At 33.6% G+C, this 24,589-nt stretch overlaps 2 protein-coding genes across 2 annotated transcripts in view; one reads left to right on the forward strand and one right to left on the reverse strand.

The window, feature by feature from the left end:
* Positions 1-24,589, reverse strand: part of LOC126965899 (hemicentin-1) — a 561,675-nt gene that overhangs the window by 123,741 nt on the left and 413,345 nt on the right. The window lies entirely within an intron of this gene.
* Positions 15,775-24,085, forward strand: LOC126965913 (collagenase-like). Its single transcript, XM_050809696.1, has 5 exons — positions 15,775-15,990; positions 21,823-22,090; positions 23,258-23,347; positions 23,464-23,663; positions 23,916-24,085. The coding sequence occupies exons 1-5, from the start codon at positions 15,793-15,795 to the stop codon at positions 24,018-24,020; spliced, it is 861 nt and encodes a 286-aa protein (XP_050665653.1). The 5' UTR covers positions 15,775-15,792; the 3' UTR covers positions 24,021-24,085.

Here is a 24,589-nt window from a genome sequence, read left to right on the forward strand (position 1 = left end):
TTCTTTTTTTGTGCTCTTTTTAATGAATAATACAATAATGTACTGTTACTGCTATTGCTATAATTGCATATTCATGCGGCGTAGTTCGGTTTTGTACCCGGACTTTCTACTGAAGCTGCCATTCTGAGTCTAAAGCACACTGTCCAATACTATACTGATAGGCGGACGCCTGTGTATGCATGCTTCCTTGATTTATCAAAAGCATTTGACCTTGTTACGTATGATCTTTTATGGGAAAAACTTATGAAGACTGGCGTGCATACACAGGTGCAACGTCTCATTTAGTACTGGTATGCTAACCAGACCAACAATGTAAGGTGGGCCGGCAGCCTCTCCGATGCGTACAGGCTAGAGTGCGGGGTGAGGCAGGGGGGGTTGAGCTCACCCATGCTCTTCAATCTGTATGTGAACGAGGTCATAGTTGGGCTCAGCAGCGTGCGTGTCGGCTGCTCGGTTGATAGTGTTTGTATAAACAACATCAGCTACGCGGATGACATGGTGCTGCTGGGTCCAAGTGTGGGCTCTATAAAGAAGGCTGTTAGCTATCTGTGAAAGCTATGCAATGCAATATGGGCTCCAATATAATTGCCAAAAAGGCAACTATTTGGTCTTCAGAGTCTCTGGTAAAAATCTATGTAATACTCCGCCAATAAAGCTGAATGGTGTTGAGCTTAAGAAAGTTCACCATTTTAAATGAAAGTACCTTGGACACTACGTCACCGAAGACCTCGAAGACCAAATGGATATTGAGAGGGAAAGCAGAGCACTGGCGGTGAGGAGTAATATGCTGGCTCGCAGGTTTGCTGGCTCGCAGGTTTGCTCGATGTAGCAGTGAGGTAAAGATAACTCTTTTCGAAGCATATTGTCAAACGTTTTATACAAGCAGCCTGTGGGTCAGATATACTCAAAGAACGCTTAATGCCTTTCGCGTTCAGTACAAAAATGGTTTCAGATTGATGTTGTGGCTGCCCCGCTTTTGCAGTGCTTCGGCAATGTTCGCGGATGCGAGAGCGGACGGCTTCCATGCCGTCCAACGCAAAAGAACCGCGTCATTGCTGAAGCGGTTGCGGGGTAGCCCTAACATCATTCTGCAAACCACTGCTAGTCATTATGATGCGCCAATTATAAAGGCATTTATGCGGCTTCATGTGCCTGTTTAGTTATAATTATACTAACATAATATAGGATATTGTACTAACAATTATTATGGATTTTTGTTCCTCTGAATTAAATTATTATTATTATTAATTATTTTCTTTTTAATTGTGATTATCTTAAATCTTTATCTGTAATTTTATCTGTAATTTAATTAAAATGAAATCAAACTCAACAATGTAATGTAATTTAAGTTAATATTGTTTGTAAATCTATGAGTGAAATGCCTGAAAATAAATGATTTACTTTTTATTATTTATTATTTTTAAAATAATCATAATCAATTCCCGGCTGTCCTTATTATCACTTAGATATTCAGCTGTGGAATAATAACACAGTAGACATATATATCAGTATGGAAACTGAGCCTTGTTGATAAAATACTTACCTACGTGTGCGTACAATTCATTGAAGGAATAGGGTTGTCAGGTTATTTTACTAACCGACTTTAATAAAGGAGTTTGGAACGAAGGTCCATATGGGGCGTTGCGGAGCGTAAAAAGTAAAATATATGATGTATGATAGCTATATAGTGTATAATACAATATTATAGTTTACATGATGACTGTTATGTAATATTTTTAAGCAACATTTTATTGAATGTTTTTCTTGGAAATATTTTTTTTGAATTTTCGTTGAAATATTTTATTTGAAAAGTTGACGGGAAACTTTGAAATATTATGTGTTTTTAAACTTTGTCCGTTGAAGTTTCACTTCTACTACAGTCTTAAGAAACTCTTCCCCGCAGTCATCCCACGAGCATGTAACTGTTTTCGTGAGTGTCAATAACAAATATGACATCTATTTTGAGATCCGAGATGGCGGATGTGACTTTTACTATAACATCAAATTGGGTATAATTTTCGAGAATTTTGGGAGTGTCAATTACAAATATGACACCCATTTCAAGATCCAAGATGGCGGATGTGACAATTTCAATAAAATCAATATGGGTATCAATTTTGAGTTTTTCGGGAGTGTCTATTTTATTTCAAAAGTCCAGCATTATCGGCTTCAACACCCTCGAGGATCATGAAAACAGCACTCATGATAAAAAAGTTGATAATTTCATGTAGCTCCAACTTGGATTTACATTTTGACAGCACTATTAGTTTCAAAATCCTCAAAACCTATGAAAACGACACGACACCCATGACGAAAAAATTGTCAGTTTTATGTGGCCGCTAACTTGGATTTATATTTTGACAGCACTATATATTTCAGCACCATCAGTTTGAGCACCCTCAAAAACCATGAAAATGACACCCATAATGCAAAATTTGTCAATTTCATGCAGCCACCATCTTGGATTTATATTATGACTCCACTATCTATTTCAGCACCCTCGAAAACCATGAAAACAACACGCGTGACGAAAAACTTGATAATGTTTTGCATCCGCCATCTTGAATTTTCATTTTGACAGTACTAGCTGGTATTGGTTTCAACACTCGTAAAAACCATGACAAAACACATGTAGGAAAGTATTTTTGTCCAAAAAATGAAAAATGAGCATAAAAAAACATCCTAGAAAACCATTAAACAATAGTATCTTAGTGTAAATTGTGAATTATGTTCTTTTTTTATGGAATAGGAGGACAAACGAGCGTACGGGTCATCTGGTGTTAAGTAGTCACCGCCGCCTACAATCTCTTGCAACACCAGGGGAATCACAGGAGCGTTGCCAGCCTTTAAGGAAGGAGTACGCGCTTTTTTTGAAGGTACTCATATCGAAACACCGCATAAGGAAGCTCATTCCACAGCGTGGCCAGACCTGCGCTTTGTAGAGAGCTAGAATGTGGGCCGGCTTGAAGTATTGCCGTGCTCTATTGATGAAGCCCAGCTTCTTCGAAGCCAATTTGGCTTTGCCCTCCAGATGGCCACGGAATTGGCAATCGCTCGAGATTTCGAAACCCAGTATTCCGATACTAGGCGAGGGTTTAAAGGAAGTGTTGTCGAAGAGCGGTGATACGGCAAATGGGGTTTTTTTAGTGGTAAACGCGCAAACTTGAGTCTCCTGGGGGTTAAATTGGACAAGGTTCAATTTACCCCATTCCGCGACCTTCTCAAGAGAGGACTCGATAGAAGACACAAGTTTCTCCCGGCACTGGTCGACGATTTCCCGAGAGAGACCTGCATGGCCCCTGTATACGGCATCACCATCGGAATGTTGGAGGTGTCCAACATATTATTGATATGCAGAAGAAACAGCGTGGGAGATAGCACACAGCCTTGGGGCACTCCAGCGTTCACGGGCTTCGGGTTTGAGCGATATCCGTCTACAACGACCTGTATGCTTCGCCCAGTGAGGAAGCTGGAGGTCCACTTGCATAAGCTCTCGGGAAGCCCAAATGATGGAAGTTTTGAGAGGAGCGCCTTGTGCCATACACGATCAAAGGCCTTCGCTATATCCAGGCTAACTGCCAGGCCTTCCCCCTTGCTTTCAATAGCCGCCGTCTATCTATGTGTTAGGTATACCAAAAGATCACCTGCCGACCGACCATGGTGAAAGCCGTTCTGTCGGTCGTTGATAAACTGGTGACCCTCTAGGTATACCAAGAGCTGGCGGCTAATTATGCTCTCCATGATTTTGGAGAGCAGGGAGGTAATAGCAATAGGCCTGTAGTTCGCTGGATCCAAACTGTCTCCTTTTTTTGGATCGGATGGACAAGGGCTGACTTCCATGAATCAGGGACTATGCCTTTGGAATAAGAGTGCCGGAATAAACGCGTTAGCACCGGTGTCTGGGGCACACGTTCTAAGCACGATTGGAGAAATGCCATCCAGCCCGCTCGACTTCCTGACGTCCAACGAAAACAGAGCTCCCCTAACAGTTTTCTATCTGAACTGTACTTCAGACATAGAGCTCTGACACCGCGGTGTTTTTCCGTTGTCGTCAAGAGTCGTTTTGGAGGCGAAAGGAACGCACAGGAGCTCGGTTTTCTCTTTTGCCATATGGGCCAGGGTGTCATTCCTCATGTGCAACGGCGGCATGGACGGCTGGTTATAGTTACCAAGAGCAGCTTTCGACAACGACCAGAACTTGCGTGTTCCAGTCGGGTAATTGGAAAGCTGCTCGCCGATTTAACGACGTGCTTCGCACGGGCGATTTGCTAATAATAGTATTTTATTAATATGAAAGGTATAAGATTTGCATAAGAGGTGTAATAAATTTAATCTCTATTATGTTATTTTATACTTTTCAGTTTTTGAAGTCGGTTCTTCAAAGGTATATTTTTTTACTTTTTTTTGTCATTAATCAGGTAAACTATAACTAGATTGTGTTGTTTTTTATTTTCATATATTAAATAGTATTTTTTTTTATGTATCTATGGTTAGACCTTCAAATGGTTCCGCGTGCCTTAAACAATATAGATATATATTTCACGTTCTTGTGAGACACTGAAATATCAAGAAAAACGTATTTTGTTAGCTATTAATGACTGGTAGCCGAAGACCCACTTAATAATAATAATATATAATCAATCTAAATGAAAACTCCTAAAAAGCAGTACACAAACTATAATAACATCATTCACGTAAACAAAAATATTCATAAAATTAAATCTTCTGGGCCAAAATATGTCAAACTTCTATGGGACCAAATGCCAAGTATTCCACATCAAATATATTAAAAAAATACTTTAAATTGAGAACCTCTTCCTTTTCAAAGTCTTTGAAGAAAAATTTATGGTTCAATAGACAGTACTTGTCAATAATTGAAGATTGTTAAAAATGAAGTACTTATGTGTATATACATTTATTCCCAATATTTTTTGATATTCTTCAATATTCTTTGATTGTAAAGGTAGAGTTATTTCCTGTTTTTAAATAAGGAAAACTGCGACAGAAAACCTGTAGAGTTACTGAATCTGAGTTACTGAAGTCCGCGCCAACGTGACTTTAATTCAAATGCTATGTAACCTCGCTTAGCAAAGATATTGTATTTTTTAGCGATTTTACTACTCTTTTCATTTTTAAATATTCGATTAAATAATGACCCATTTCTTTATAAGCTGCAGGTTGTACAACCTAGAACTAGATAATGAATATGAATATTTTATAGTATTATCAACGTCACAGTTCAGTATTGAAAATAAAAATTTCTAAAAAGAGCGCATAAAATAATACTAGGAGTTAGTTGGTAAGCTTTAACTAGGATTCACATAAGGCAATTACGAACAAAATACGTTAGGTTGCACCAGATAATACGGGAAAATCAAGAAAGCGAGGAACACATTTTATTTTCTTCATACCATGGAGGAATTATTGATAGGAATTATCACAATTATGATTGTAGGTATTAAATGATATCGGATTATACTTACTCTATTGATAGCGATTAATTAATCAACGAATTAAAAGTAACAGATCAACTCGTTTTTATTAGAAATAAAAAAAAATGATAGGAGTCAAATTATAATAATTATTTAAAAAAGAAATCATTTATTGAGGAAATGAAATTCGTCTTCATGAAACGATGGACGGATGGTTGTTGTACACCAAATCAATAATTTATAAAAATTTGTTAAATATTCAGAAGTTGCTTTTAAAATATAGAAATAAAGAACAATAAAAATGGTTTCTGAAATATTTTTTTGTTTCGGTTGGTCAAAGCAGACCCTGAGTTTAACAGTTCTTTCTGAACTGAGGATACGTAGAATCGAGGACGCGCATGTGAATGAAATCTTTTATAATGAAAATACCGATTTTTTTGGCTGACGTTTAGTGCCATTATTCAACGTTGGAGGAGACATATGACATATAGGTGGATGTAAAACACAAAAGTATTCGCGTGTAACAATTAAAGTTGCAAATCAGTGCATTATAGGAAAGTATTCTCGGCAAGTTTTCCATCACCACTATACCTCATGCGCCCTGCTTAATCTAAGTGATAGATATGCGCTCGTCACATCGAAACATTACATATTAAGTATTTAGCCCAGTTATTACATCAGATACAGCACCATTGAAATCGACACAAAATATTAATGTTTGCATATTATTGCTTCACAGCAGAAATGGCGCTACTGTGTTATCCAAATAGCCGACATTCTGTGTAAATAAGTCTACCACTGGTAAAGTGAAGTTAGTTTCTTTAAAGTTAAAATGAATATGTTTAAAATAATTATTAAGTCATGCATCAATAATCATTAGTGGCGTGATTTCTCAAAAATATCAAATACTTGTAATATTCTATGGAGATATTTTTAAGATAACATAGCAAGTTATAATGCAACAGCGCCTCCGTTAAATATCCAACAGATAGTTCTATTGGAAGTTTATTTTACTTTAGTTTTGTTACTTAGATTGTTATAAACCATCAGTTGAATTACATCTGAATTCCATGATATAATTTGAAATCCCTAAAACAACCCATAAGATTGGCAACGAATAATTCTCCCTTATCGTAGCGACGTGTTTCAAATTCATACCTGGCCTCGAGGTTTATATGATTGTTTCCAGGCAAATCGAGATAATTTTGAAAAAACATAATAAAATGGAATATACTTAAAAGGAAATATACTTATTTACCACAGGGAGTAACAACATATTGCAACAGCATTTGGTAAACGTGATGAAGCTACATCAGTTCGCAAAGAAACATTGATTATTAAGGGTAATTGATGGTCTTGTTGCAGTATCTTCTTGGAAATGTAGGAGTACCGTTCAAAATTTGCGACAAAAAGTCAGTTTTGGCAGTCCTTTTTTGGTGTTAATTTGTCACTGCCTAAAGAAATGAAGATATTACCAAGCACCCCAATTATAAGCAGCATCTATGTCAGCTCGTATATAATTTCAGGTCATTCGCGTAAAAGAGACACTACGCATATTTAGGAATCTCGGGTAAGTCATTTACCATTAATAAAAATAATAAAGGTCCTTAAATTAAAAAATTAAAAGGTCCTTAAGTCCTTAAATAAGTAAGGTGGTAAATTGAGATTCGTACATTCCATGTCTTATAAACTGCTGTCGATTACGGAGATAGTTAGACAAGAGATTAAGAAGCTTTGGACAAAAGCCTATAGCACAAAGTTTAGCAGGCAGGATGTCATTATTAACCCTGTCGAAGGCCTTATGGAAATCAAAGTAAAGCACATCTACTTGTTATCGCATATCTAAGTGTGTTGATATAAATTCTGTAAATGTTAACAAATTTGAATTTACTGACCTTCCACTTCAAAAACCATGCTGAGAATTATTAAGAAGTTTAGCTACCTGTAAATAAATTAGTCTGCGGACAAAATATTTTAGCTGGTGAAGATAGAATTGCTATGGGACGATAACTTTCAACATCGGATTTATCAGAACTTTAGGGTATGGGCGTTACACGCGGTGTTTTCCATTGGAGGGGATAGCAACTTGTTTGCGATGATAAATTAAATATATGACAAAAAGGAGGCAATGCATGTCTTTAAATCCTTGAAGAGAAAAGATGGTTTTCTTTCAGGTCCTACTGAACTGGAAGATTTTAATTTATTAATACCATATAGAATATTCTGATATGTGACTTTAAGTATATTTACATAGTTGCTATTATGAGAAGTGTTATTATTATTGGCTTGTGCTGGATTTAGTTGGGGAATATCGGTAGAATACACACTTGCAAAGAACCTGGCAAATGCCTCAAACTTACCGTTGAACTTTACCGTTGGCTCAAAACCTCCTTTGGAACGAAGACTTGCTATGTGCTTCCAAAAGTCAAGCGGATTAGATTTAATATTATTTGCTACGCGTATTAGATATACTTTATATGCCTCAGCAGCTCGACTTTTTAATGAACTTCTCATATCCGATAAGGCCCGGAAGTCATCTGACCGCTGCGTTTTCCTCCAATTCCTATGCAATTTAAGTTTAAGTTTAGTGTCTTTTACAATATTAACCGTGATCCAAACAGGATATCATTTACTAGTAGATTTCTGGCGAGATTTTCTAGGCATACAGCTATCAAAGACTTTGTAAATCATGTCATAAAACATATCTACTGCGTGATTAACAATAAGAGATTGTAAAACCGGTTTCCAGTCTATATTTGATAGCATTGAATAAAGCAATTGAAAATCACATTTACTCAAGTTCCAGTCTTTTGAAGGGTTCATATTAACGCCAACTAGCCTTAATGACCTCTGAACAATGATCTGATTCGACACTTACCTGTAGGTCTAGCGAAGGGTGGTACGCGTCGGGTGGAACTATTTCATCCGTTCTGTTCACAATCACAGGAGACCTCCCGCATCAAAACAACATCTAACATTCCACCGTGACATTTTACTATTTTGTTTACGTCTTTGAGTGAGCAAAAAGATAAATAATAACGATCTCTTACATCATATATCCATTCCTGTCTGTGAAAACTTTTAATTTTCCATCTGTAATTATCTATGTAACTTATATTTTTATGAAGGTGTAAGTTTTCCAAAAAAATGTAAAATAAAATAAAATACTGCTTTTAAAATTATAAAAAAAATGTCCACGGTACATTTAGTTTATTTCGGTGAGCTCATTTTGCACAAAATAATTGAAATATTTTGTAGAACTGGCTTTTTCAAATGGATCAATACTGTTCTGTTGTTAATTCTCAGCTCTTCAGCTATGTAATAATAATAATAATAATAAAGCTCTTCAGCTATGTAATAATAATAATAATAATAATAATAATAATAATAATAATAATAATAATAATAATAATAATAATAATAATAATAATAATAATAATAATAATAATAATAATAATAATAATAATAATAATAATAATAATAATAATAATAATAATAATAATAATAATAATAATAATAATAATAATAATAATAATAATAATAATAATAATAATAATAATAATAATAATAATAATAATAATAATAATAATAATAATAATAATAATAATAATAATAATAATAATAATAATAATAATAATAATAATAATAATAATAATAATAATAATAATAATAATAATAATAATAATAATAATAATAATAATAATAATAATAATAATAATAATAATAATAATAATAATAATAATAATAATAATAATAATAATAATAATAATAATAATAATAATAATAATAATAATAATAATAATAATAATAATAATAATAATAATAATAATAATAATAATAATAATAATAATAATAATAATAATAATAATAATAATAATAATAATAATAATAATAATAATAATAATAATAATAATAATAATAATAATAATAATAATAATAATAATAATAATAATAATAATAATAATAATAATAATAATAATAATAATAATAATAATAATAATAATAATAATAATAATAATAATAATAATAATAATAATAATAATAATAATAATAATAATAATAATAATAATAATAATAATAATAATAATAATAATAATAATAATAATAATAATAATAATAATAATAATAATAATAATAATAATAATAATAATAATAATAATAATAATAATAATAATAATAATAATAATAATAATAATAATAATAATAATAATAATAATAATAATAATAATAATAATAATAATAATAATAATAATAATAATAATAATAATAATAATAATAATAATAATAATAATAATAATAATAATAATAATAATAATAATAATAATAATAATAATAATAATAATAATAATAATAATAATAATAAAACATTTTATTTGCAGCTAAAAAAATGTATAATTAACAAAAGTAAACTTATTAAAATATAATAATTATATAAATATATTACAGCTTAAAATTAAAATGAATCAAACATAAAAAAAATAAAAGTAGCTCAAAGATCAGCTGCAAATAGGCACAAGCTCGGCATATTATGCTGACACACATATCATGTATGTCCAGCGCCGATCTTCCGCTTGAGCCATTCTGTGACCTTGTAGCTGTCCCAATACGTATATACGCTATGATTTGTTTAATTTTTAAATTATACGTTTTGATTTGCGAGTTTCTCGGTGTAACCAGTTTCGAACCGATGGTTGCTTGCTCTGTGGTACTCAAGCGTCAACCAACTGTCACCTGTAAACTGTCAAAATAATTACAGGACTTCTAGAGCCACATTACATCAACAAACAATCGTCAACTAATATTTATGTTGCTCTTAATAACAATTATTGTCAACTAATATTTAAGTTTTTCATTTTATATTGTGCATTAGGCTTACAATTTTGAACTATAAAATCCTGTTACAATAATTATATGTGTTCTATTGAAAATTCTATAAAACTGAATCCAAAATACTTTTGGTCGTAATATGAAGTCTAAACAAAATCTGAACTCTATGCCTAGTTGCATGTACCTTGCTGAGAAAACCTTCAATACTGGCACCACTATTTGTAATGCCTTTTCTGATTTTTTTCGTAATAACTTTACCGATCCTCCGGTCAATAAAAATGTCATATCTTTATCATCACAACCAGTGTGTGATATCTCGCAAATACACGTAGACGTTACTGAAGTAAAGAAACAACTCCATGGTATTGACCCATCAAAATCCGATGGTCCGGATCATTTACCTGGAATATTCTTAGTGAAATGCTCTGATTCCATATGTGTACCCATTACTATTTTATTCAACAAATCTCTCTATGCGGGTGTAATGCCAGATTTATGTAAAATGGCTTATATTACTCCAGTGCATAAAAAGGGGGCTAAGACTGATATATCAAATTACCGTCCAATTTCTAAGCTTTGTATTATATCTAAGGTTTTTGAGAAAATCATTTATAGTCAGGTTTATCCTGCACTAAGGCAAGCCTTTAGCCCCAGTCAGCATGGTTATCTTAGAGGTCGCTCGTCTGTCTCTAATCTTGCACTTCTTAATAATTATCTAACTGAAACAATGCAGCAAGGTGTCCAAGCTGATGTAATTTACACCGACTTCAGTAAGGCATTCGATCGAATACGGCATGACATCCTTCTTAATAAGCTCTATAATATTGGTATCAGTGGTGATTTGTTAAGATGGTTTTCCTCCTATATTCATAATCGCACTCAAGCTGTTGTTGTCAGTAATTATATATCAGGGTGGGTACCCATATCGAGTGGCGTCCCTCAGGGTTCCTTGCTTGGCCCTCTATTGTTCGCAATATTTTTATATGATGTTGATACTTGCTTACATACGGCCAAAATATTGTGCTTTGCTGACGATATCAAAATTTACAACAAGGTATCGTCACTAGATGATGCAATAGCTCTACAAGAAGACCTACACCGATTGCAAAATTATTGTGACGATCATAGCCTAGACCTAAACCCATCTAAATGTAGCGTAATGACATTCACGCGGAAGCGGCATCTTATAATCTTCAATAACCAGTTGAAATATGAAAATGTGCAGAGGAGTAGTACAATACGAGACCTTGGTGTTTTACTTGATTCGAAATTATTATTTGACCAACATATAAATTTAACTATATCTAAAGCTATGAAAACCCTTGGATTTATTATAAGATGCTTACGTGATTTCCATCAAGTCAAGACACTGAAGATATTGTACTGCACCTTCGTTCGTGGTCACTTAGAATATGCATCTCAAATCTGGAATCCCTTATATTCTACATATATTTCTCGAATAGAAAATATTCAAAAAAAGTTCTTACACTTTCTATGCTACCGTACTAACGACATATACAATTCAAAGTCCTACGAACAGCATTGTAAAAAGCAACATTTACTACCGCTTGAGAAACGACGTATGATCTCTGACATTGCTTTCTTCTTGAAAATAGCTCAAAATAAGGTTGATTGTCCAGATCTTCTTTCGACAATTTCATTGAGAACTTCGTCAACTGCACTACGGTATAGCCGTTTATTGTATATACCACAATCATCTACTAACTACCGGAGCAATAGTTATATCTTGCGAGCTAGCACCACCTGTAATAAACTAAGCGGTGAAATATTTAATGTGGATATTTTTAATACAACTGTCAAAGCAATGAAACAATGTATCATGAAAACATTTTTTGAATCTTAACCTGTAAATATCAAGTGTGCTTATTATTAGATTATAATTTTACATGTTTACTCTTTATAATTTTGCTTCTTACTAGTTCTATTGTCTGTTAGTGATAAACTGTAATTACCTCTAAGTTTCTATTGTATTTTTATTTTGTGTAAATAGCTGTTGATATTCCTTGAAATAAATAAATAAATTAATTAAATACCTACGACATTATTTTACAATCATCACAATCAAAACCAAAATGATAATAAAAATACTAGCACCATACAGAGAATAAGTACCAACTAGATTATTACTATTATTAAAATGAACTATGATTAGAGATAGCCGAAAATAGACAATTAGTTCGGTTGCCAATCGATTCACTTATTTATTTAAGAGGGAAGAAAGTATAGTACTAAAGAGACAAGACCAATCTGAATCTAACCTATATTACATTCATATCTTGAGCCAAGTTTTCTTGTGCTCTTTGCTCCTGTAAAAGAAATTGTCTTGATTTCGTTTTAAATGAGGGTAGACTTTATAAATTTCTAATAGGCGGTGGGATGTTATTCCAACATTTGGATGCCGAGTAACGAAAGCTCCCTCTAAATGACGCCGATCGATGCTTCTCAATAACCATCTGAACAGAACACTGCCGTGACCCACAGGACCTAGCCGTTCTTGATATTTTGTCGTATAGGTATTTTGGCTTCTCGAACTTCATTACACCAAAAAGGAGACAAGCTAAATGAAGTTTTCGCCGATTTTTCATTTTTAACATTGAATGCTCATTCAAGAAAGGGGTGAAATGGTCTCTATGTTTTATATTGAAACAAACACGGGCACATGCATTCTGGACTCTCTGAATCAGTTATTTAGTTACAGAAACTAAACGTGGGCCAAAGACAACATCTGTATAATTCAGATTTGACAGAACTAGACTTTATGACAAGTTATGTCGTAACTTTTTTAACCGACTTCAAAAAATGGGGGGATCTCAATTCGTCGGTATGTTTTTTTTTGTTGCTTACCTCAGAACTTTTGACTTGGTGAACCGATTTTGATCATTATTTTTTTATATGAAGACTGGTGCTTCCCGTGTGGTACCGTTGTTCCAAATCTAACAATGGCATCCAAGAGAAAATCATAAAAGTCTTAAATTTGCTGTTACTACATGCGTGATAAATTTACGAATAACTCAATATCGTGCCAACCGATTTCGATGATTCCTTTTTTTATTGGAAAATTTACTTCAAAGGTAGTTTAGTTTGGTGAGAGTTTGGTTAGGTTCTGGTTATGGAATCCATGACAAAGTAACGGAAATATTCAAATTTAAGAGCAAATAAACGATACACGTCATTTTTATGCTATGAAGAAATTCGAGTCACCTACTGTAACGTCGTTATGGTCAAGTAATTGTCGTAGTCGAATATGATGATGAATTAAACTCCTTAACGACTTACAGTAACGGTGCAATCTATGGTATAATTTCTAACAGTCTGTAATCAAATTGCAATGCGCTTACGTTTATTGCTGCATTGCAAAGGTCAATGAAAATTGGGCTATTCTTGCGTCTTAACCAAATCATTGGTAAAACATTAGAAATATTCTCAAGATTATGTGAAATAAAAATCAATGAGATATAAACAGGGAATTTGTAGTTATTTGATTTTTTTCAATTTCAATTTACAACAAGCTTATTGTCAGTTTTAGGGTAGGATTGCTGGACTCGACATTAAACTAAGCAAGAAAACACTAATCTCCGACCAGAAAAATAAGTTAATCCAGGAAATCACTGGATTTTCCGATTTTTTCCAGATGTGAAATTCTACTTTAATTATGTGTGGAAAAAGTTAGGTTTATTTCGATTTTAATTCGATTTATATCCTATAATATGTAGTTATCCTTGCTTTTCCCTTTAAAAAGGGGGTTCATAATATACTGATATCATTCGGTGAGTTTTTAGTAACAGTGACGTTTCCGGCTTAATATGGCAGTTCCGCTTGTTTCCAAACGATAAATTACTTTCTATTCATATAGCTTTTAAATCCCTGTTTGCATCTCACTGAAATAAATATATGCAAAATTATAATTTAAAAGAAAATTTTGTATGCATACTTTTTTTTATGGAATAGGAGGACAAACGAGCGTACGGGTCACCTGGTGTTAAGTGATCTCCGCCGCCCACACTCTCTTGCAACACCAGAGGAATCACAGGATTCAGACGCATAATAGTGAGCAATATTTTCCGGCATTCTCCTTTAGAAAATCTACACATATTAAGACAAATTATTAGTTACTGTACATCAGATTCATTAAAAATAAAAAAATAACGAAATAACCAACAGACATCAAAATATTAGATAATATGCACAAAATAGTTATAAAAATAATCGCGTATTTTTATACAATCTAATGAATTAATCTAAATCTAATCACGATTATTGTTATTTTTGGAGTCAGTGTCATCCAAGGTAGATTTGTAACTACATACACAGTTAAAGGTGAGATATGCTTGAGTTGCACGCGCGACGTAAGGAGGCGAGAGGCGAGAGCGGATCGCGGCGGGAGGACACCAATTTCAAAAATAACAATAAATACCAGACACCTCTACGCAACGCCAAAGGATCAAGCTAATCGAAGATAACTTGATCATCGATGTTGCCGTTCTTTGTTTTAAGTGGTAAAATGGAAGAAGCTGGTACTGGGGAGCGCCCGCCCAGAGGTGAGAGCAGTTTACTCTATACAAAGCCAAATTTGTACCTTATATAGTTGCAGGCGGTAGCTTATAGTGAAGTACTGTCTCGCCTTACAATAGGCTAGTTTGGTGTTCTCTTCCAAGTGACCACTGAACTGAACGTTGCTCGATATATTGATGCTAAGAATGCTGACACAGGCTGTGGCAGTTAGAGTGATCTCGAATCGAGGGGATACGACAAAGGGAGACTTTTTAGCGGTAAAAGCACAAACTGCGTTGTATTAGACTAAAATATTATCGGCCCCATTCTGAGACTTTGCAAAGGATTGTCTCAATTTCAGGTATAAAATTGTTCTGGTCTCGTCGACGCTACCCGGCAGATGATGGGACGACCGGTGTAGGAATCATACCCTTTGCTGTCATTAGAAGAAACGGGTAGGGGATAACACGCAGACTTGTGGGGCACCAGCTATTATGGATTTTATGTTGGAAGATACACCATTGCTAATAACCTTAATGCTCCGATGGCCCAAAAATTTAGTGTCCCATTTGCACATTTCGGGAAGATGGCAGTCGCTGATCAGCTCAATACTCCTCTAGGTTTCCCAAAAGCTGGCGGTTGATAATCAACACCATTGCTTTGAAAAAATTGGAGGTAATAATGATGTTGAGTATTTTTAATTACACCAAAACAAGCGAGATAGATACAAATAATACAGCCAAAGAGATATTATTAGAAGTTTTTAAATACTATGTGATGTGATACATGTGAAAAGGCTTTTCCCTGATCTTTTATTAATGTCTACTACTAAAGGATACTACTACGGGCTTTAATGTTTTATGATGTTAGATAAAGTCTGCAAATTAATAATCAGCCACGTGAATGATTGATATATTGTAATATATCAATCATCCATGTTAAGATAAGAAATTCTTTATAGATAAACCTTTATATATAAAATAGAGACACACTCCCAAAATTAACAAAACTATCGTTCAAAATGAAGTGTGTTCTTGCTGTTCTTTGCTTGGTGGGCATGGCTTCGGCCTTTGAAACCACCACTACAGCTTACAACTACCACGAACAGATCGGTATCAAAGAAGCTTCAAGGATCAAGCAAGCTGAGACAGCATTGGACTTTGACGGCTCCAGAATTGTTGGTGGTTGGCAATCAGCTGTTGGAAGCCAACCCCACCTTGTAAGTTCTTACTAGATGATAGCAATATTACATTAAACATACGCAATTTCATACAATACTATGACCATATAATATTCTTTGTATAACAGAGACGGAATCATCAATTTTATGTCCGATGTACATTAGTGTAGAATAGATTTGATCTTACGAGTATTCTTAGATCTTACGCAGTTATTTATGCATTGTCAATTCAGATAAAAGTTTTTGCCTCGAAACTCTACTTTGTGTAATTATCTGCCACTTACACACATCTTGCAACTTAGGGATCTTACTATATCTAGCATACTCGAAGCCAAACGACACCTTTTAACCATAAGTATTTCAGTTATCCATGGGACTCCGTCATTTCAGATTAATAAAAATTAATTATGGAACCAACTAGTATACTGTGGTTTCCAAGGCATTTGATACCTTTACGACAATTAATTTTTTGTTCATATTTTTTTAGAAATACAAATTTGGCAACAAGCCGTCATTAAAATAATAGCTAATACAAAATATCTGACATAAATTATTCCAACGGAAAAATCCACACCAAAATATCTGGATTTAAACTAGTAATATTAACGAATAAGTTTTAATGCTCGCAAATTTGTTTAGACCTACCGCGTAAAACACACACCAGGTTCTAACTGATAATACCAGGGGACGTATTTTATCACCAATACTACCGGCTCAATATGACCACTCCAGTCTGAATCGAACATTTAATAATATGTTAATAAATAATAAACGGACACGCAGACATATATTTGCCATATATCACAAAATTTTAAAATATAATTTCCAAATTATGTAATCTATTAGGTAAATACTTCATAAGCAAAGTGTAACAGAATTCATGTTGATTTGTAAACGATTTAAAATTTGATGTGCTATAACCAAATCTTTTGGTGAGTTACAGGAACGTAAAGAATTACGAGAGGTACAGGGTGGCGCAATAGAACGTGCATATTGCATCATCTTTTTTCGCGGGGTAGAAAGTGCGCGGGCGGGGGGAGTCTGCATCGTTGGGTAGGCGGGCTCATGGAGTTTTAGTCACTATGAGTCACTTCGACGGGAAGCGTCGCGCATTTTGCGTGCGCGCATTTAACGAGAACTCTCGTTCATACATCGTTACTAGGCGTTTATATTGTTCTGAATATGGACTACGGCAAATTAGTGAAGCTTCGAGTGCTAATTTAATTAAAATATGGGTACAGCGTTTTGAAGAGACTGGTTCAACGTTTAAACCACAAGCAAAAGGTCATCCAAGAACATCTAGGACTGACGACAATATTGAGAGAGTTATGCAGTCTGTACGAGGAGATCCACAAATGTCTACTCGCAAGAGATCGTCTATTTTACACTTATAGAGACGAAGTTTGCAACGAATTTTAAACTTGGATCTTAAACTGCATCCTTACAAGCTGCAGTTAACACAAGAATTGAAAGAGTCTGACTTCGGAGCAAGGCTCGCATTTGCTAATGAAATGCTTAATCGATTTTCCAATTTTGACAATATCCTTTTCTCAGGCCCACTTCCATATCAATGGGTTCGTAAACCGTCAAAATTGTCGTTACTGGAACAGTGAGAATCTCAAACTCAAGCACCAGAAACCACTGCATAGTACTAAAGTGACAGTATGGGCAGCAATCTCTGGTAGAGGAATAATTGGACCGTTTTTCTTTGAAAATGCGCGGGGGCAAAACGTCACTGTTAATACCGAACGCTATGTTGCGATGTTGGAAGGTTTTTTGGCTCCAGAGCTTGAAAATTCAAGAATAGTGAATTCTAGGACTTGGTTTCAACAAGACGGAGCTACCTGTCACACATCAAATGACTCCATGGCGGTTATGAAACAGATGTTCCCTGGCAGGCTGATTTCGAAAAGAGGTGATATACCATGGCCCCCACGTAGTCCAGACGTGACGCCTCCTGACTTTTTTTAGTGGGGATACATCAAGAACAAAGTCTACAGCAATAATCCGAAAAACATCGATCAACTCAAGGAGAATATCCGTGGTGAAATGGCAGCAATTACACCAGCATTACTGAAGAAAGTTTTCAATAACTTCCTTTTGCGATTAGAGGAGTGTCGTCGTAGAGAGGGTCATCATTTAGACGATGTTATTTTTAAAAAATAAACTTCAGTTATTTCTTAATAATACTTCAGTTTTATTTTAACTATACCTTTTGTATTTATTTTTTAATCAATATTTTAAATATGCACGTTCTATTGCGCCACCCTGTATTTAAAAAATTTAAGTGAAACCTTAAAAATATTGAATGTGAAAGCTTATGAAAACGTCGAAATTTTTTTTAGCCCTCTTCTGCGTTAAAATTTTAATTTTGAAATGAGAATAAAAATTGGTTGCAGCTAAACCTGGGCTGTACTACGTACGGAGTATAGGATGATTGATATTTGTACCCCCAAATAATTAAATTAGTTCATAAATAAACAGACAAACCGACAAAGTCATAATGAAATCAAATGAAATTTATTTATTGTGTCGATGTTTAGATGAGTTTGTCTACGTCCTTTTACACAAAATTACATATACTTCGTTTTCAATAAATTCACAACTAATTCATTATTATCAAGCCAGTTAATAATATTTTTCGAAGTACAGTTAATGTCTGATTTATATCCATTTAAATTATCAGTATAAGAGGAATCGATATATCATCAATTCCATGTCACGACAAGGAATTGTTGGTTTTTTTGTCACAATCAAGATTCTCAATTACTGACTTCAATAAATTAATGGTAAGGGAAGAGGATTTACCATTTTGAAATCAATATTGATTTGGTGATATAATATTAAGTTTTAACAGTAATTCATTACTCTTAAGTATATTATACATTTTTCTTCTTCTTCTTTCTTTCTCTACTTCACCAAAGATAGAGATAAGAGTTTTTGGGCGGTAATTAGATATACCCGATTTATCGCCTTTTTTTTAAATGTGGTATTGTGACTCTTTCACTACATCCAGGTAAGTACTTGTTACGAATGACAAATTGACCGGATAAATCAAAACACTTAGGATTGCAATTCTGGACTTCTTTAAGATCTTTGTATTATTTACCGACTTTACTATTTCTAACTCTCTAAATGGCATAACAAAGAAAGAGTTAGACACTGAGTCTACAGGCCTAGAAGCATCAGCTGGTGAACTATAGGATTTAGGCTTGATTGTTAAATTACAAAAATATTTATTTAACTCAGTTGCCATGATAGACGGATCAGAAGTCTAAGCAATTGAAGTTTTCAAGACAGAAACATCAATTACAGGAGGTGCATCAGTGCTTTCTTCTAATGTTTAGTATAATAGACCATGATCTGTTAGCAAGGCCATTAACGTTGATATTTAATAAATCATTAGCAGAAGGCGAATTTCCTAAAATATGGAAAAAGGCTAGAGTAGTCCCTGTGTTTAAGAGTGGTGACAGAAAAGATATAACTAAGTATAGGCCCATTTGTATATTATCAGTATTTTCAAAGGTATTTGAATCATTAATCTGTCCGATATTATCATGGCACTTAAGATCAATAATGATACAGAACCAGCATGGCTTTCTTAAAAAGAGGTCTACTATATCTAATTTAGCATTGTTTGTCGATGATTTATCAGTTGCCATAGATAGTTCAAATCAAATTGACTGTGTTTACACAGATTTAGCAAAAGCATTTGATGTCGTTGATCACCGCATTTTGTTGGCAAAACTTGGGGCATACGGTATTTGTGGGAATCTTATTCAATGGATGGGCTCATTTTTAAAAAACCGTGAGATGAGTGTTGTTATTGGAAGGTACCAGTCAAATAATTTTATTGCGACATCTGGTGTTCCGCAGGGTTCCAATCTGGGCCCCACGTTGTTTGGTATTTTCATTAATGACATAGTCAAATGTTTTAAGTTTTGTCAATTCCATCATTATGCAGATGACCTCAAGATGTATAGTGAAATAAATAATATTGAAGACTCGATTAATATGCAACAGGATTTAGATAGACTTTCGGTTTGGTGCAATGAAAATAATCTAAAATTAAATCATTTGAAATGTTACAGTATCACCTTCAGCAGAAAAATAAGAAATATTAATTTTGATTACAGTATAAATGGCAACATATTAGAAACGGTCAATCAAATAAATGATCTCGGGATCATTCTAGATTGTAAGTTGAGTTTCATACCACATATTGATAATCTGGTGAGTAATGCTCTTAAACTTTTAGGTTTCTTAACAAGAAGTACAAAAGAATTTAAAAGATCATCCACAAAATTAACGCTGTTTAATTCAATGATTAGAAGTAAACTTGAATATTGCTCTATTGTATGGAATGCTAACTATCAAGTGCATAAAAACAGAATAGAAAGAGTACAAAAAAAATTCTTACGACACTTAGCCTACAAGGACAATATATTAAAAGAAATTAATAATACCAACGATCTCTTAAAACTTTATAAAACTATATCACTATGCAATCGTAGAAACTCAATAGATCTCTGTTTTTTGCATAAAATTGTAAATGGAGCTATTGATAGCCCGAACTTATTAAACAGAATAAGGTTAGCAGTTCCAAGACAAAATGCACGGTCACATATTAAAAATAAAATTACTTTTATGCCAATAATTACAAAGAGTAACCTAGGTAGGGCCGCTCCTATTAACAGAATTGTAATGTCCTATAACAATATATTTAAAATAGCAGAGTTGGACATTTTTGGAACTCTGCATCGATTTTCAAGCGCAAAATTAAAAATCATTTAATTAAATAATATCATTCGTTTTTTTTTTTTTTTTCGTATTTAATAATAGTTGCTGTATTTTAAATTTAGTTTATATAAAATTTAATTTTTGTTTAGAGTGATAAGTTTTTTATATTTTTGTTTAGGTAACCAATTTATTGAGTAAATTAGATAAGTAGTAAGTAAACGAAGAAATTGTCATATTATGTTAATAATGTTTTTAAGTACTTGTAATTTAATTAAGTAATTAATTGCATGTCGAGTTAGCCCGTAAATGGGGTATACGATGTTAAATAATATAAGTAATTAATGTGTAAATATACTATAAGGTAATACATTGTATGCAACGTGGGCTTCCTATTAAATAAATAAAAAATAAATGATGTTCTAGCTACATTTTAACTTGAGATTTTTATTATTCATATTACATTTTTGAATTTATGTGTGAAGTTAAATTATAGGCATCCAAAATACATTGGAGGTATATTGATTCTGGCGTTTCCACTTACAACTTATTTACTACAACGTATTTACATTAAAATCGCCTGTAATCACTATTTTTTCTTTTTGTAACAAATAAGGTCATACATAGGTGCAAATGTATATAAAAAATTAATTGCAATTTTTTTATTACTATTGTAGATACAAATTATAACTATGTAAGCGCACTTATTATAAAATAAATAAGAAAATAGCCACCGTAAGCCATCAAAGCTACAATATATTATACAAATCAATAGCATGTCAAAAAAGAATGTCAAATTGAAAGTTCCAATTCTATCAGTGTTTTTTTTTATAAAAACCAGTTTAGAAGGTACTTCTTGGGAAGGTTCTTCTTCAAAAATTGTTTAACACTATCACGAATTCAATTATGATTTTGAGTACATATTTTCTATCATTAAATTAAATTAAAACACTGCATATCCTTACTGATGGCTTGAGTTATGGTGAATTATTTTGAGTTTATTAAATTAAAGTCTAACACCATAAGATATATGTAACGTATATCGGCTGTGGCATTTAATATTAATTTATAACAAAACAGAACTGTAAGCACTTTTGACGTTGATGATTTCAATAATAATTATTTTTGTACTAGGCAGGTTTGGTCATCACTCTAACTACTGGTCGGCAATCAGTCTGCAGTGCATCACTCGTGAGCAACAACAGATTAGTGACGGCAGCTCACTGCTGGTGGGACGGTCAGAGCCAGGCTCGCCAGTATGTCGTGGTGCTGGGTGTGACCACCCTCTTCACGGGAGGACTTCGTATCGCTACAAACAATGTCAGAATGCACCCAAATTGGAACATTTTTAACGCCAATGCGGACGTAGCTGTCATCACTGTTCCCTGGGTGGCATACACAAGTAAGTATAATAATAAAAACATAATCATCACAGAGTTAAAATAACTCTATGGACATCTGTTCGTCTCAAAGCGTTATCACAATCACTACAGAACATTGGGAGTCATCTTTGCACAGGATGCCGGCTAGATTATGGGTACCACAATGGCACCTATTTCTGACGTGAAGTAGTAATGTGTAAGCATTATTGTGTTTTAGTTTGAATGAAGCCGGAGCAAGTGAAATTATTGGGTAAATGAGACTTAGCATCTTATGACTCAAGGTGAAGCGCAAGAGTAATGCCGCTCAGATTTTTTTTTGGTTTTTCATTGTAATGGGGAGAGGTATCAATTACTGTCAGCAGAACGTTCTGCTCGTCTCGATCTTTACTGTCATAAAAATAAACATTTAAATAGTTATCACGCATTTAGTTGAAATTGAATGACACAATACTTTTTTAAATAAGAAAAAGTGAGAATACAAGGTACTCGTTCACCTGAAGGGTAAGCCATTTTCAGCCGGAAGACGTCCACTGATGGGTAAAGGTCTCCCCATAAAGATCTACACGTCCATTTAATTTGGGGGTTTTATATGTAGGAAGGAATCCGTGTTTCCTTTGATCTGGTCATATCATAGTATCATAGAAACATTCTGCAATGATGTTTGTTCAATAGTTTCGTTAACCGTGGAAGAAAGTTTCAAATATTTGTGGCTTGTGGTTAAATGGTGGATTTAGTTAGTTATTCAAACAGATCTCTGCAAGCTCCCAGCTAAAGATGTAGGAGATGACATACAATTATACGACGTCTCAAAGACGACTACTAATATAAGCTTTTTTTTTGTATCGAGAATGATGAACATTCAAAATTCTTGCATAACAAAACGATTTTTTGGATTTTTGCAGACGGATGGAAGTATGTTGATTGTATCAAACTCTAAATAGTGCTAGACTTGCAAAAATAGTATTTGGATTAAAGAGATGATAAATAGAAAGATTAAGTTGAACACTATTTAAACAGCTTAAAAAAATAAGGACCGGGGTAATGTAATATGAATAATTGATCTCAAAAGTCGGAAACAACGATAAATATGCAATCTTCGAAAAACGCCACTATATTGCCGTATTCGATAATATAATGATAAATATAATTTTACAGTACATAATATAATTAACATGTTTGAATTTTAGATGTTATTCAGCCTATTGCCTTAGCTTCGGGAAACCAAGAATACGTCGGAACATGGGCAATAGCTGCCGGTTATGGAAGAACTAGCGACAGTAAGATCACAGTTTTTAATTAATGCTGACATTTATTTTTATAGCTTCAAACATACTCATAACAGTTTGTAGTTACTCCCTATCTGTAGTCAGTTTCTGATCTATGATTATTTCAGGCCAAAGTGGGGTCCCAACCAATCAAGTGAGACATGAAGTGCACCTCCGTGTAATCACCAACGCTGAATGTCGGAACACATTCGGTCCATCGATCATCGTTTGGTCAACTCTTTGCACAAGTGGTCAAGGTGGTGTTGGCATATGTAACGGAGATTCTGGTGGTCCCCTCGCTATTGGAAGCGGAAACGCTAGGACTTTGGTAAGTAATTTTCGGTTCGGAAAGTATAACAAAAAGCTTTTATGCAGTTTCGAATTATATACAAAACTGTATTCTTATTATCATTATCAGAATAGTGTAGTTTCTCTTATCTAGTTAGTTTTTCGTTTGCTTTGAAATGCGTAAATTCAATTTCAATTATTGTATTCAAGCAACTTAAGAACGATGACGCTAGAATTTTGCATTGCTAACAATGTTGAATAGATGGTGATTATATTTTTGTATCTATCACAGATTGGTATCTCCTCTTTCGTCTCTCCTCGGGGCTGTCAAGCTGGTTTTCCTGCCGGTTTCGCCAGGGTGACAGCTTTCAGCGCATGGATCCGTAGCCTTCTATAAACCTTTTTCTACTTAATTGGACCAATCAAATGAAAAAGATATAATAAAGTTTATTGTTTTAAGAACCTAATATTTTATTTACTAACCTATTATTTCGATACCAATAAGACACAAAATATGTTTGAGATTCCTAACTTCAAGCACGAATACCAAAAAACAGGAGTTCCACAAATATTTGGCTTAGAAGGTTATTTAGGAAATGCCAAAATTAAAACCAGCCCAGGTTTAACATATTACGAATATGTTTCTTTAGAATAGTGAATTAAATTAAATGGGAATAAAGAAGAAATTAAACTATCAACTCAGTATAGTCAGGAGAAGACCTAATTTTGCAACAGTCAGATGACTTGTGTTGTTGTTTTTCATAGTATTATTACATAGAAATTTTTAATGTGGGGTAATCTTGCTGTGATTAATTTATTATTTTGATTTTCGCTATAGAATAAAACTATTTGTGTCATATAATAATATCAGCTTCGTCAAAGACAACTTGATTCCATCTATATACACGGATTTTTCTAATGCTTTCGATAAAGTTGGACATGGAGTCTTGTTACGCACTTAAAGGC

Source organism: Leptidea sinapis, chromosome 9, assembly GCF_905404315.1.
Source record: "Leptidea sinapis chromosome 9, ilLepSina1.1, whole genome shotgun sequence".
In the NCBI taxonomy this organism is placed as follows: domain Eukaryota; kingdom Metazoa; phylum Arthropoda; class Insecta; order Lepidoptera; family Pieridae; genus Leptidea; species Leptidea sinapis.